Source organism: Corella eumyota, chromosome 1, assembly GCF_963082875.1.
Source record: "Corella eumyota chromosome 1, kaCorEumy4.1, whole genome shotgun sequence".
Lineage (NCBI taxonomy): Eukaryota > Metazoa > Chordata > Ascidiacea > Phlebobranchia > Corellidae > Corella > Corella eumyota.
Window position 1 is genome coordinate 10,589,133 of NC_137490.1, and position 16,196 is coordinate 10,605,328.

At 29.7% G+C, this 16,196-nt stretch overlaps 1 protein-coding gene across 1 annotated transcript; it reads left to right on the forward strand.

Moving 5' to 3' along the window:
* Positions 1 to 967: 967 nt before the first annotated feature.
* On the forward strand, positions 968 to 15,997 carry LOC145759826 (uncharacterized). Its single transcript, XM_082573713.1, has 38 exons — positions 968 to 1,073; positions 1,304 to 1,409; positions 1,831 to 1,906; positions 2,030 to 2,241; positions 2,321 to 2,472; positions 2,602 to 2,841; positions 2,948 to 3,163; positions 3,384 to 3,495; positions 3,951 to 4,043; positions 4,146 to 4,326; positions 5,147 to 5,302; positions 5,720 to 5,927; positions 6,031 to 6,276; positions 6,344 to 6,526; positions 6,725 to 6,841; positions 7,109 to 7,314; positions 7,831 to 7,906; positions 8,012 to 8,203; positions 8,380 to 8,499; positions 8,934 to 9,194; positions 9,285 to 9,464; positions 9,609 to 9,814; positions 9,928 to 10,087; positions 10,234 to 10,453; positions 10,593 to 10,742; positions 10,977 to 11,099; positions 11,177 to 11,325; positions 11,574 to 11,751; positions 12,142 to 12,266; positions 12,389 to 12,512; positions 13,121 to 13,313; positions 13,778 to 13,941; positions 14,211 to 14,385; positions 14,487 to 14,557; positions 14,665 to 14,839; positions 15,149 to 15,244; positions 15,520 to 15,616; positions 15,723 to 15,997. Exons 1-38 carry the CDS (start codon positions 968 to 970, stop codon positions 15,845 to 15,847), a joined length of 5,970 nt encoding a protein of 1,989 aa, XP_082429839.1. The 3' UTR covers positions 15,848 to 15,997.
* Positions 15,998 to 16,196: the final 199 nt, after the last annotated feature.

The following is a 16,196-nucleotide window of genomic DNA, read 5'->3' on the forward strand; positions in this document are numbered from 1 at the left end:
TAAAAAATGCATATACACTAATTTCGATAATACAATAAGCCAATGAAATAATGCAGACGATAATTACACAACTGCACCTAATCGCTATAATTTATCCTGAGCTCCGCCCAAAAACATTCAAAAGCCCAATTAAGCTGGAGGCAACAAATCACGATTATAAAGGCACGATTTTATAACACAACAATCAAGTTACACTTAAGGCACATGACCGCAATTTAGGGCACAAGGAATTCTAGGCTTAACACATAAAAACGTTTAGGTTAAATGAATTTAAAAACTTTACGGTTAAATAATTGTGAAAAATCATTTATTAAAAACAATTATTTATGTTAACAATAAAGGAGTTAATGTTATCGTTTTGCTTTTTTAATACATTCACGGTATATACCTTTAGGTACTATAGTAGCCATGTAAGTTACTACTGTGTTGTATGCCTTCTATTTAAAACATTCCTTTTAAAACTTACTGGACCCCATGGCCGTCCGTCGCATAGTTTATGAACCACAGGTAAAGCATATATACACTCTTACCGCTTGAAATCTTATTAGAAGTGTTTTAGTTTGGGAATGCTAAAGTAATACATAACAATCAGTTACATTTATTGTTTACTTTTGATCGATGAAAAAAATTAACTTTATTTGTTTGTAATATTGGTTAAGCAAGAAAATTTTTGATATTAATTTTTGCTTATAAAAAATTATTACTAAACACTCATAACGATATATATTTTACAATAAAACATTAACGAAGCATTATAAAGATGTGCACAGTAAATATACGCAGGAAACGTATTCTATTATACATTGTGAATCACGCTATTGTACCTACTTCCGATTACCTCTTACAAACCAATCTTATGTTCCGTGGCAGATGTGTTATCTAACTACTTTAGAGTAGTACGACGAATCATAAAGCATTTGAATTAAGGTTTTGGCGTAACGAATACCCAAAACAAGTAAAATAAAATATGTTGGGTCGAACATGTATTTTGGTGCTGCTTTTATTTGTAAGATGTATTTTAGGCACTGGGGTAGAGCCCATTGATCTTGGTTCTGGGCATGGACAAATCAACGGTAAAGTTGCATGATAATATATCTATAAGAAATAATATGATTTTTATAAACAACTGCATGCCGTAATGTAAAATTTTGCTTTTTTACTTTGTTTTATACTTTTATTAGGGCTAAAAAAACACAATTTTTAAAGTTGAATCGTTGTAATGTTTTTTTTTTGTTCAAATTAACTTGCTGATATAACGAGTTTTATTGTTTAATAGTTTTAGCTAAAATAATTAAATGTTTAGCTGCATGTACTGAAAATGTAATCGCCGATGGTTTATTATCCAATTGCGCTGATGTAAGTTTTCTTGATGACGAGACAAATTTGGGAGCTGCTGTGAACGCATTGTCGTAAGTACTGGTTTTAAAAAACTAAACCAACAACAAAAAGAGTAATGGCAGCAGTTTTACATAGTATTACGATAAAACGCATATAAACCGTTTAAATTAAACCTAACAATATTTTAAATTTAACATGGAACATAAAACATAGTTTGCTCTTTGTGGTTAATAAAATGATGCATTTAGTCACCCAAAAAAACTTAACCGACTACTTTATAGTTAACCACTCATTAATGCCGATTCGATTTTCAAAATAATATTTATTCTTTTAGTCGATTAGTTATATTTGAATTAAGAAAGCCAAAATACCTGTTCTTGATGGCAGACAAAACAACAAAATTAACAATACACTGTGTTAAAAGTCTAGCAGTGTGGTGCTTTAAATTATTAGGTTTTTATTTTAAAACAACTCAGCATTTTTTATGTTTAGTGACAATGCTTACTCTCTTGTGGACTGCATCACGGAGGAAATTGAGAATGGACAACAATGCCCACCTATCCTTACTGTAAGTTTAACATACTAAAACAAAATTCATAAATATTTTAAATTAAAATTCATAAATAAAAAGAAGTGAAATCGTAGAAAATCTATGGCCGAAAACTATTTGATTCTTGTATACTTTTTATAGAACGTTATCGACAAACGTGAAGTAATTGAAGAGCTGCAAGCATTGATTGGTACACTTGTCGATGAGTCGTTAACAACTGATGGTTTGGTTCTCGCAGATTATGGCTTGAATCAAGTTTTTAATTGCTCGTCAGGAGATTTGCTAAACAAGGTCTTGGGACATTCCTTGAACACAATGCAAGAAATGCTAATTAATCCAGGAACACAATGCACGTAAGCAAAAAGCTTGGCATAAAAGAAATTGCGTATTTAAAAATTTTTACAACTATTATATTGGTTAAAATTATTTTAGAATTTTGGTTGAATATCAAGCAGCTATCCAGTCGCTCATAACCTCAAATTGCAATTTTGATACCGAAGTTGGCGGTATCGATACCCACACTCAAAACCTTGTAGAAATAATGCTTGATTTTATTAATGCGATATTAGATTCTGATTGTACTGGTGAGTTATTTTCATATTAGATTGCTCTATGCTATTTATTTTTGTTGCAGTGCTTAAGCGATGTTAAAGCGATATCAATTTATAAAATACTTTTATTTAATGTAAAAAATTGGTACTTTTTTACTAAAGAGTACTTGATATGCACAACTAATTGTTGTGATACAATGGGAACTTGCGTTGAAGAAGACTCCTCCCCGGTATGCGAATGCCCGGAAGGTTTCATCGCAACGGAAACTTATGAGTGTATTGATGTCAACGAATGCGGCGAAGAGCCTTGTGTACCTGAAGCATCTTGCACGAACTCACCTGGGTCATTTGCATGCACATGTCCAATGGGAACATTTGGAAATGGAATTGATGCATGTGCAGGTAACACGTAAAAAGTCACTTCAACATTATGTATACTTACTTCGTGATTATTTAACTTTTAATGGTTATTTTGCTATTCCGTTATTAAAGTGTTATACTATTTTAGCTTCTGATTTCTGTGATGGTGTAACTTGTGCAAACGGTGGAACTTGTAACAACCAACTAACTGGCTTTTTATGTGCATGCACAACCGGTTGGCAAGGAACGCTATGCGAGGATGATGTACCTGAGTGTATTGTAATGCCTCCATCATGTGAAAATGAAGGTGTTTGCACGGAGGAACCTGGTACTTTCACCTGTGAATGTGTTCCTGGGTTTGAAGGCAAGTAACGAGTAACAACCAACTTTAAATTTTATCAAATTAAACTAAATATTTATGACAAACAAAATTTTTTGGTAAAAAAAACAAGATTTTTTGGTAAAAAACACGGTTCACATAATGATGATTGTAAAATATACTACGCGAGGCTTAAAGTTGGCTTAATTTTCATGACCCAAAAAATGAATGTTAGCAAAATTTTTTTATCAAACTTGTGTTATAGGTACTACGTGTGAAACAAACACTAATGAATGTGATGAGATCCCATGTGACACCAATGCATTTTGTAGTGACACTGATGGAAGTTTCGAATGTACTTGTGGTGATGGATATAGGTAATTTTCTAAATTAAAAAAAAAACTGTCAGCGGTTCGAAATTCTTTATCTTAGTGCTTTGTAAACACGTAACAATCAGGTTTCCTTAAAACCATTCTTCTATGAAAACAGAATACAGGAAATAACTGATTTATTTAGAATAATAGATATCCTATTAAGATTAGTTTGCTGTATTGTTCATATTTCCTGTTATGCACCAGAGTATTTTGTGATAGTTTTTGTAAATGTTTTTTTTAATAACATCAATTTTAAAGCAAATTGTTGTAAATTATTTTAAATGATTTTCATTGAATTTATTTTAAAATATATTTCTACATGCCTATTTTCTTTTATTGTACAACACTTTAATATTTACTTTATTTTACAACAAATGAAACTTCATGTTGCCTAAAAAATAGAAAAATATTTCAAATTAGTGTTTTATGCTTATATATTTACAATTTTTTTATATTAGCGGTGATGGGTTCTCTTGCTTCCCGATTATAACTTTTGAGATTTGTGACCCAGAAGTTCTTCCCCCAACTGGAAGACAAAGAGTTCACTTTTTGTAAGTTTTATTTTTATTAAATTTAATATAAAATTGGATTCAAATTTAATTTTAATGTGACATTAAAATTTTGACAAATTTACGTTTTCCAAATTTTAATAGATTACCAATTAATTTCGACGGAGTGTATTACGACTCTTTGTGGATAACCGAAAATGGTGTTTTAATATTTTCCGATTCTGGTACACTTACTGATCCTTATGATTCCCAGGAAAGTAGTGGACTACCGTACATTGCACCATTTTGGGATAACTACGAAGCTAATGGAAACGTATTTTGGAGAGTAAGTAATTTACTAAAAAGTCGCCTAATTTGGATTCAATCAAGTTTACGTTAAGGCGGATAAAAGACTAATAAGTAATAGGTGTTCAAATAAACGAATTAAAAGCAAATTAAACTAAAAAGCATATTTATTTTTAAGAAATGAAACGTATTTTGCCTCTGCCGCTTTTCCGTTTACCTTTATCGTAAACTTGTTACTAGAAACTCGCACAGAGTTCGGCGTATAATATTTATTATTAAGGCAATAATGCACAACACAAAAAAGGTCACAACTGTTCAGCAGGTTATTTAGAAGGCAATTCGTAAAACAAAACCTTACATTATTCTATTGCCTTAACAGTGATCCCCTTATCAGAGGGTCCAGACAAATAATTAAGCCTAAAAAAATAGTTAAGGAAAAATTAAGTTGTTACGGTATCTGTTACAGAAACAGCGAACAAGTTATTTTTTGCCGTGTATTAAAAACGTGTTTTCCAATTTTGTAAACACATTGTATGTCCAAAAGAAAAGTAATTCCGAAAAAATAAATTTAATATTGTTAGGTTAATTACACGCAATTGTAGCCCCGCCCACGTTGTATAATTTCGTCACAGACAAATGTAATAAAAATGTTCTTACTTTTGATTACGTTGTGATAATTAACGTTGTTTTTTTAAACCTTGCTATAGTTTTATTAAAAATCTGTAACTTGTAAATTGCATTTTTAAACTTATAATGAATTAAGGTTTAAAGTAATGTAATACCAGTTGATCTTTACCATTTTGTATAAGTTTGAGTTTATTATAATAGTTTATTTTTAAATTTTAAGTAATTTTGTATAGCTTACTGAAGATATTGAGGGAGTGACATTCTGTGACATCGATAATTTGATTGAAAGAATCAATGAGGAGTTTATGGTCGATTTTAAGCCTAAGGTAGTCCTTCAAGTGGAATGGGATGCAATTTCTATGTCTCCAATAACCGATTTTAGTTTAGAAGTAAGAAATATACTGCATACATTTTTTTATATTTAAATTGGGTTCAGTGACCAGTCATAATATACTATATAATCTTTGTGCAAACATTATTATCTTAAATGATTAAATAGGCAATTTTAAATTAATAAATAGATTTTGTCAATTTTTTCTGTCGCAATAATGTAATATTGATTGTAATTATTTTATTCCTTTTATTGATGCACGGAAAATTCAAACAAATAAGTTAATCTTCTATGTCGTAATATTGACATGCTAATTGTAAAATTTATAATTGCAAATTTTTGTCGTAATGCTTTTTATAATCAATTTTATTTTAAAAATGATTTTACAGTTGTGTACTTTTGCTAACCTCTAATTAAATTAACAGAAAGTTACTTGAATGCCTTTAATTTTAATGAAAATCATTTTATTTTGCAGCCAAATTCTTTTCAATGTGCAATTCTTTCTGATGGAGTGAATACTTATCTTTTTTTCTTGTACCAACCTGGTCAAATTTTATTTGATCCTAGCACAAGAAGCTCTTTGCTTAATAATGCAATTATTGGGTATTCGAATCCGAAAAGCCCTGATATGACACATCAAATAGAAGAAGGATTTTATCGCCCTGATGAAGACTCTACCACAGGTATTAAAAAAAAATTGTGTCTATAATTGGCTAATTAAGTTCTTTACATTAAAGAGGTTTTAAACTTCAAATAAAATAAACTTGTTATAAAACCAATTTTTAGGGAGACTAGGTGAGTATATTTACCTTATATCAGCTGCGGGTCCTGATGATGTAGAAGTAGCAACCTGTCTCAACTGGATCAATGACGAAAATCAATTTCCAATTACTTTCTGGATAAGGGAAGAAAGTTGTCCATGGGATTTGACTTTTGCAGTATTTGATTTTCGCTTTAGTCAGATTCCCGTTAACTTCTTCTTACTAAACTCATTAGGAGCCGATTTGACTGACTATCCATTAACATATTCAGGTAGAAAGATTTATTTGTATATATAGGCTATTTTAACAGTTGGTCAGCTCATAATCTTTTATTACAGAATTTGTTTGCTTTCAAAGCAATCAAAACTTTTTTGTTCGATCTGGTGTTCGATGTTGCTATTCTTTATTAACTTGGCAATTTTCTGCGGGTCCTTTGACAAGTCATTATGAACGTCGACAGGTTCTTTCTGGTTTTGCTTTTCCAATTTCTCGTTTAGAGGCTTCTTTTGATACTTATCGAGGTACAATAATAAATTGCTAACTTTTGTAGCTAATATAAACTTTGAAAAATATAGGAGGCTGGGTTAAGTTTCTTTTTTTCTTACTTTTTAGTATACATTATGATATAAATATATATATATTTTATAAATAAAGCATAGTATAGCCTAATGGTTTATTATTTAACAAATTAATTTTTTTATTTTAAAATTTAATTTTAGAAGTGGAAATAAGTGGGCTTAAGTCTTGTTGTGCTGATGTTAATTCAATTTATTGTTACTTTTATTCTCTCTATCGACCAAATGCAAACATCAATTTCTATAGACCAGTTTTCCCAAGTACTGTATATTATGTTAAATTTCTTATTTAAATTGACTGCTTATAAATATTTTTTTCCAAATATTATTTAATATTTCTAATATTTTGTAAAAATTGGAAATTAAATATTACTTTAATTAAAGAAAAAACATGTTATTATCAACAAATATTTGATTATTTTTAAAACTTATTTTTACCAAATATCTGATAAAAAAAACTAAAACTTCGCCATTAAAATAGGTTTATTTAATATTAAAGTTTTAAATTTAAAACTTTTGCATTGTTAGTTTTTTGGGGTTTTGGAGATCCACACATAACCACTCTGAGTGATTACCGGTACACCTTTAATGGCCTGGGAGAATATATTGTAGTTGAGATGGGCCTTGTTCAAATGCAAGGAAGGGCTGAAGAACAACTTAACAGTGAAGGACTTTCTAGTGGGGCAACTATCTTCACGAAATTTGCACTTTTCGTTCCGGATAGTTCTAGCACGGTACGTAAAGTTTTAACATTTCATTAAAAAAGATCTAAGAAAATCTTTTTTAAAAATCTTATTTATTTAATTTTGTTGTGACCAAACAAATACTGGAAATTCTTTGTTAAACAGAGAAGTTTTTTTTTTATACAAATGCTTAATTTTTATAATAGTGAATTTATTAATTTACAAAAAGTATTTTCATATAACTAAACAAGAAGCTTTATCACACACACTTTACATAAAGGAATATATATTTAACTTTAAAAAAAAACTCTTTTTTATTTTTATAGCCTATGCACCCCATTAAAAAAAATTTAAATTTTACTTTGCCTTTTGTGTTTATTATCTATAAAAGTCTGCCTTTGTTTTTTTAAACTTTATTAGGTATATATTCAAAACTTTTAATGTTTATTACACAAGAAAGGACCGAAATAACTTAAGGTTGTAAAGTTTTAGTAAATAAAGTAAATCTAAGTGTTTTTTATGTATGATAAAAAAAAGTTTGCATATCAATTTTATATTTAACTTTAGATTCAAGTTGAACCAGCTGGACCAACTTCCACTGTTGTTAATGTTACAATAAACGGCGAAGTAGCTGTATTTACTGGTAAAATTACTAAAAATGTTGCTTGTATATTGTCAATTTGAACTATGTATTAGCACCTTTTTCAAAACTTTTTTCCAATAAACTATTTTTCAACTTTGTTTTTAGAAAATTATGGAGAAGAAACTTACGTGTCTGAAGATATCAAATATACTAAAACTTCAAATACAACTTACCAAATAACAATTAACGAAACGGTTTCTATTTCATTTTTTTCGCTAATAACTGAAAGTGGCAATCTCATGAGCTTTACAATAAGAGTTCCTGACGGGTTTTCTGAGATTGTAACAGGATTAGTAGGTAATACACTGTTCTAAATGTTTAGAACTTATTTGTATTTAAATGTAAAATAATTTTCGTATTTAAAGAAACTGTAAAATAATTTTAAGTTGTTTATATCACCAATAGTCCTAGTTTAAGAAAAAAAACTAAATAGCTTTAAAGTAAAATTTAACCACAAACTCACAAAATTTCAGGAGACTTTATATTTCGAAACGGAACTGCTTTAAATCTTGATGAAATAAGAATAACAGGAAGGATGGACATTTTAAATGGGACATTTGATCAAGATCTAGTTTTTCCTTTTGGTGAATCATGTAAGTTAGTTATATCATTTTAAAGGAGTTTTGAAAACAAAAACTTGAAACAATTTAATTTACCTTTAACAAATCTATTGGTTTAACTAATTAAAATTATGTAATAGTATTTAAAGGCCGGCAGCGTAGTGTGGTGGTCAGAAAATTTTTTTGTCATACACAAGGTCCTGGGTTTGATTCCCAATGATCTCACGCTGTAGCACCCTTGTGTAAGGTGTTATAAACGGTACGAACTCCTGCTAAGCCAGCACTTAATCAGCAGCTTAATTATCGGGCAATTATAATCTATAATATCCCAAACTGCCACAGGCAACTCGAGACTGGGGCGGGGTAACTGTTGTTACTCTATGTTTAGGTCGCGCATTCGACCTTTCCACATCAAAGATAAAGATATAAAAAAGTTAAATTCTGTAATTAAATGTGTTTTTTTTTAGGGAGGGTAACTGAAGCCGAATCATTGTTTGAATATGGAGTAGGTGAAGATTACATGACATTCAATCCATCACCTGCTCCGGTGCCTCCTTTTTTAACTGATCTCTGGGATAACGCGACGCCACAAGACAGAGCTGATGCAGAAGCTCTATGTGAGAATTCTCTTGGTTGTGTCTTTGATTTCCTTGTTACTAATAACTCAGCTTTGGCTACAACAACTGAACAAGTTGAAGCTGAGACAGTTCTGGAAGAAGAACGCTCAAGTATGTACAAATTTACACTGAATAAAAACCAAGGGTCTTTTTGTAGATATGTTTTGTCGGTTTAGACTTATTAAGTCTTAACACTTTTAGGAAATACGATTCCTGTTATCACAATATTAGAACAAGATGTTTGGGTGAACGGAACCTTAAGGCTGGAATTTAATGTTCATAATTATGTAAATTTCTTTTTTAATGTCTCTGATGCTGATGATGATGATCTTGATAGTTCATTTACTGATAACCTTGTTGGACAAAATGCAGTGTCTAGTAGTAAGTATTTTTATTGTCAATTTAGCACTAAACCAAATAACGTCACAGGGAAAAATCATGTTTTAAAACATTTGACATTTTTCATATAGTTAAAATGTAATTTAAAAGAAATTTTAAAAACTGATTTCTGATTTTTAATTGAAGTGGATGGAATAGCATTACACCGTACAAGTAATTATACTGCTGAGATTATTGCTGCAGCTATGGCAAATACTGGCGGTGATTTAAGCATAGCTGTATCAGATGGAGTGGTTTCTGTTACCATGGAAATACCAGTTATATTTTGTTTATGTAACAACGCCGGAACTTGTTTATGGGACGTTATTGAAATCGGAACTCCAACTTATGGGGTATGTCTAAGCACAGTCCTTTAAAGTGTTTTAGGAATTTAAAAGCTTAAACTGTTGAATTTGGTTAAAATAAATAATCAAAAACACTTGTTTTATGTATAAACTTTAATTAGGTTGCTGCTTGCAACTGTTCATTAGCATATGATGGTGTAACATGTGACGATGATAGGGATAGGTGTGATCCAAACCCTTGTGTTGGTAATTGTACAGATGATGTTGCACCAGATGAAGGTTTTACATGTGGTCCTTGTCCAGGCACTCTTGAACTTCAATGTTAGACCAAATTTTTTATATTTTATCAGTTTTAACCAAATTATGTTCTTTAAAATTTTAGTTACACTTGTTACAGTAGTATTTAATTTGTTGAAATTAAAAAAAACAAAAAACTTTTTATTTGTAATTAAGGTTTTTGTTTTTAGCCGATGGTATTACATGTGCTGATCCTGATCAATGTATGGATATGTCACACAATTGTGATGCAACTGCAATGTGTGAGAACTTACCCAATGGTTTTAGATGTGTATGTTATCCTGGATTTGAACTTAACATGGACAACGTTTCATGTAGCAATATAAATGAATGCGATGACAACCCTTGTCCATTAAACTCAAACTGCTCAGATACTCCTGGAAGTTTCATGTAAAATTTGTTTTGTTACATAGCAATTTTTAAAAAGTTAATGTGATAAAATAGGGGAACTGTTTTAATCAATCCTTGTTATGTAATTAAGTTATGTGAAAAAAAACAGAGAGTATTTAAACTGGTTAATTTGTTTTAGGTGTACGTGTCATCCAGGATTTAATCAATCAGACAATTGCATGAACATTAATGAATGTCTTGAGATGGCAAGTCCCTGCCCCAATGACAACACAAAATGTGTTGATACGCCAGGTGGCTTTATGTGCCCCTGCTTACGAGGATTCGAAAGGTGGGCAATATTTTTTGCTTTAACATTACTTATAAAATTTATTTTGAGTGTAAAATATTTAAGGGTGTTTAATATAAGCCAAGGGTATTAGTTTAAAACAATATTCACCTGTACTACTAAGAATATTTTGTCCAAATTGACACTTTTTTCGAAATCAAAATTTAAAAAATGGTTTGGTAAAACAGTTATTTATTTATAACAATTGATAAAGCACTGCAATTTTCAATTTCTTAGACCTTGGAACGCATCAGACATAAGTGAATGTTCTGACATAAATGAGTGTGTAGCAGATCCACCAATTTGTTCAACTGGATCTACTTGTGATAATTTCGACGGTGGCTTTACTTGTAACTGCAGGTACAGAAAATGCCTCACCTTTTTGTAAAAAATACAAACCTGATACAAAATAAAAATATTTGCTTTTTTTGAACCAGTGAAATGTACGTTATGTTGAATCCAACAGTTTGTATACCTGCAACATGTATAGAAGGGTGCCCTGCTAATGCTGAATGTGTAGATACTGATAGTGGTTTCGAATGCCAATGCAAACTTGGTAGAGTGCTCGACGAGGGTGTATGTAGACGTGAGATATTTTTATATTTTACACTTGATTTTTTTGATGTGTAACTTGAATTCTGTAATTGTTAATCAAAATTTTTTAAATAATTATAATTTTTTGTTGTTTCCTTTAGCCTTTTATTAATGCAACATACTTTTAACATGTCCAAATCCTTTTTTAATTTTTTCAACATGTAAAACATTTTTTGATGGTTACTAAAATGCAATTTAATTGTAATTTTAAAACTAAATTGTGAAATATTTTTGTTACAGGCTTTTTCCCGTTTATTGTCAGAACAATTATTGAGTATAGAGCAGAGTTCAGAAATTTAAGTTCAACAGCTGCCTTAGATTTCATTAGAGATTTAAAAAGAATTTTTTTTACACTTTTGTTTCCAAGACGTATGATTTTACGAGTTAGGGAACTTCGGCCAGGGTCAACTATTGTTGTGTAAGAAATTTTATTAAAAAATAAATATAACTGTAAATACAAAAAAAGTTTACCATATTTTTTCTTTCAATGTACATGGAACACTATATTTATTAACCATTATTGGACAATCTTTAACTTTAAAATTTTTTTGTTAAGTTACCATGTAATAACATTTTCTATTACTATTACAGCAGTTATAACAATATTTGCAATTTTTATTTTAAAGATTTTTTTACTTTTATTAAAACCCTTTTAATCACCATCAATTTATAACTAAGATATTTTAAGCCTTTAAAAATATATTTGTCCCCGATTTAACCTTTTTTTCAATCTAATTTATTAATATAACATTTTATATTAATATAATAACATTAAAATAACATTTATTTATTTATTTTTTGGTTTTAGATTTGATTTAATCAGTAATGATACTGCAGATGATGTAGAACAATCAGAGTTGCTTGTTGAGGTAATTGATGCAATTGAAAGTGGACAGTTTAACACATCAATTTTCATAGGAAATCCAGCAATTGGTAAGCTAACAAGAATGAGTTTCAATCTATCACCGAAATGAATATCTGACCAACAAATAAAAAACCTATATTAAACTATTACATTTTATGTGTTTAATTGTATGAAATCCATTTTGTTTTAGGTGATGTTAATGTCACCAATGTCTGTGAAGATTTGCCGCCAACAACAATGACGTTTGAAGAAATTTTGAACAGCGGTGCTGCCATTATTTCCTCAGCTTGTAATCCAAACACTATCGGCTTATCGTAAGTCAAACAAATTTAAATATAACTAAAAAATATTTCGCTTAAAATTGCCCTTTAACTTTCTTTTGAAATAAAAATAAACTAAAAAATTTTAAGAGATACAATATATATTATACACCTTTTTTATAGAAATAATTATATAAATAAAAAGGATATAATAATATTGTTAAAATATTTAATAATATCTACTATAAAAAAATTTGTCTATTTTTTTAAAATTGTTAATTCTTTGTAATGTTTGTGTATATTTTGGTCACAGTCTACCTTTTTTTTGTATATATCTTTATCGTCGATGTGGGAAAGTCGAATGCACAACTTAAACATAGAGTAACATCAGTTACTCCGACCCAGTCTCGAGTTGCCTGTGGCAGTTTGGGATATTATAGATTATAATTGCACGATAATTACACTGCTGATTAAGTGCTGGCTCAGCAGGAGTTCATACCGTTTATAGCGCCTTACTCAAGGGTGCTACAGCATCAGTAGGGATTAAACCCACGACCTAATGTGTGGTGTAGCAAGTGTTCCTACCACTACACTACGCTGCCAGTTTAACCTTGTTTTTTTCACTATTTTAAAATTGTTTTATTAACCGATTTAATATTCAGCATTGACTTGTGTTTGCTTGAAAATGCTGGAATTGGTGCAAGAGACATGGTCATTGGTGGACCAAGTCAATTTCCTATCAATGAAGTGGATGTTCAACCCGCCTGTCGACCTCGAGTTGTTTTTACAAACGACGGAAATTTAACCGCTTTGTTTTTGTTGTTTGATCTTCAGGCTTGTAATCCTGATGTAGCTGTAAGTTTGTACATGCTCTTTGGTTTAAGTTTTATTTACTTACTTACCCTAACATTATGTGTAAATTAAGATTTTAGGATTTTCTTTTTTTTTAATATTTTTATTGTGAATATGACAATGACTTAAATCCATTTAATGTTAAAATATATTTAAAACTAAGTCAGGTAACTCTATTTTGGCCTATTTTTAATTATTTGACAAGTTGCTATTAATTTTTTTATAATAATGAATGCAGAAAATATTCATACATGACCCACAAATAAGAGTTTTAGTTTTCTGGGCGTCTAATTTGACCATATGTGTATACTGTTCAAAATTTATGTTCAATGCCAAGCATTTTGTAAAAAAATAATATGTGATAATTTTGCTCTTAACGTTGTGTATTTGGGTTGTTGCCAGTATTTTATTAGCCTACATCATCTAAAAATCATTTTTTGTAAATCATTTTTTTTGCAATAATACAGATGGTTGGAGATTTTATCGAATATACTTACCACGTTGGCCGTATCAGTGGAACACCTTCTGATTCAACAGTCATTCAAAGATTTCTAGATGTTTGTGCTAATCTAACTTGTCAATTTAATCGAAGTTATGAAATATGGAGCGATCCGGTGCAGCCACTTATCAGGTTGGAAAAAACTTTTTGATTAAGTAAAAATCTCATTGTGTACAGTTGGTTGTTTACTGTTTTATTTAAAAAATTGATGTAGTTTTTTAAATTAATTTTTGGCGGTTAAATTTATTGCAGTTCTTTTTATTGATGATAATTTATTTAGATATAAATTTTTTTTTCTTTTTCACTTGCTTGTTGGCATTTCATAAATCCATAAAAAATGCAAATTTAATAATCATTTGTGATATTGATCAAATTTTAACTGGGAAATTTATTGAATTCAGGAAGATCAATTTCGATGGGGAGGAAGCACAGGGAGAGTTTGATATCACGATGGAGTTGTTCCGAGATGACATGTGCATGGATCCACTCGTGCAGGGAGACACGGTCATGGTGTCTGACTACATTTACTTTAAAGTTGATCATCCAGGACCCAATGAAGATGCATTTACTCTTCAGGTATACTTATTCATAGCCCCTAAATAAGAATTAAGGTACTTTAATTTTTTTTGACCTGGTCTGTTAAATAATATAACTTAACTTACCCATTTTATTTCAAGGCATCTGATTGTTGGGCTACACTTTCATCTGATCCTGAAGATACATACAGATACCCAATTATTGTTGATGGGTATGATTCAAATTGTTTTTTTTTCTAAATTATAAATAGCTATTCAATTTGTGTATATAATATATAAACAAAAACATTTAATACTTACATTTAACTTTGGCATTTAGATGTAAATCCACCATGGATAGCGATGCTATAACAGTAATAGCTAACTTTAACGACACATTTGTAAAAGCTGGATTTGAATCTTTTGTCTGGACAAATATTAGTGATGCTGACCAGAAGATTTTTGTTCATTGCATGGTTGGATTATGTCTTACTGATACTGATTGTGGACAAACCGTGAGTTTAGATCTTAAATTTATTTCATATCAACATATTTGTATATACATATAACTTGCAGCTTAATAAAGCTTGTTCTAGCCTGTTTTTAATTGAAAGGTTAATTAATATGGATATATATTTAAAACTGCCAAAAAAAACTTGAGGAGGAATTCAAGTAATAAGTGTTCCTTTGTGTTTTGGCCTGTAAATTTAGCCCCTTTCTATAGAGAATCATTAAATTCAAAGAAATTTTAAATGAACAACAAAATTTAATATTAACAATCCCCTGCTCTCATATGCCATAACGTGTATATAACTTTTTTTTAGGTTTGTGGTGGGGGCAAAAAGAAGAGGTCTGTTGAAAATACGATGGAACAACATCTTATTTCTTTGGGACCACTTACTCCATTTGATCCTTGTCAAGTAAGAAGACTCCTTTTATTTTTTTAAAATTTTAAGTTATTTATAACATTCAAGGTTGCAGTATATATAAAAGCTCCTTAATAATATATTTGTATAACTAATTAAAAGATAATTGAACACAGATTAGCTTATATATATATATATCTAAACTTAGGCAAAAATAAACGAAAACAAGAAATCGAAAAGCTTTTTTTTTTTAATACAAAAAGTTGTACAAAAAAAGAAAGCATTACAACTATATTGAATAACTAATTTATTTGAACCATGTTTTGTAGGGTCATTGTGAACAAAAATGTTCATTAGTTGAAGCCCAACCAGTTTGTTCTTGTTATAAAGGATATGAGCTATCTTCAAATGGCATTACTTGCTATCGTTAGTATTTATATTTCTATTAATCAACAACAACTAAATTATAAAACTTTTTTTAACTTCTGTGAAGCGATTTTAACTTATGCATTTTGTAAATTTTTTTTTATAGAAACTGATCTGCTTAAAACTTTGGAGGAGGCAGAGGAAGAAGCACAAAATGGTTTCTTTTACAGCGCCGTTGCTGTTATCTCAGTATTGGCAACAGTGCTTGTGGTTTTAATGTGGAGAAAGTAAAAAGTCAACTAAAAAGCTTTAAATGTTCCCTATTTTATGACAAACTTTAAATTTCTATTTTATAACATACTTGTTATATTTATTATACTCAGAAAAAACTTGCCTTACATACAAAATAATGATTATTTATTCCTAAAAAATTGCTTTTAAAAACACACCATTCAATTTATTTTGTAACTCTAACTGTTAACAAATAGTTCTGATAAAAATGTGAATAAATATGTTGGTTAAACAATGTTGTCTGATCATTGGTTAAAACTTTTTAAATTTATTTGTAAATATTTAAAAATAAGCTCCCAGTAAAAAATAAAAAGCTTTAAAAAATATTTTATTTGATATTTGCCCCAAT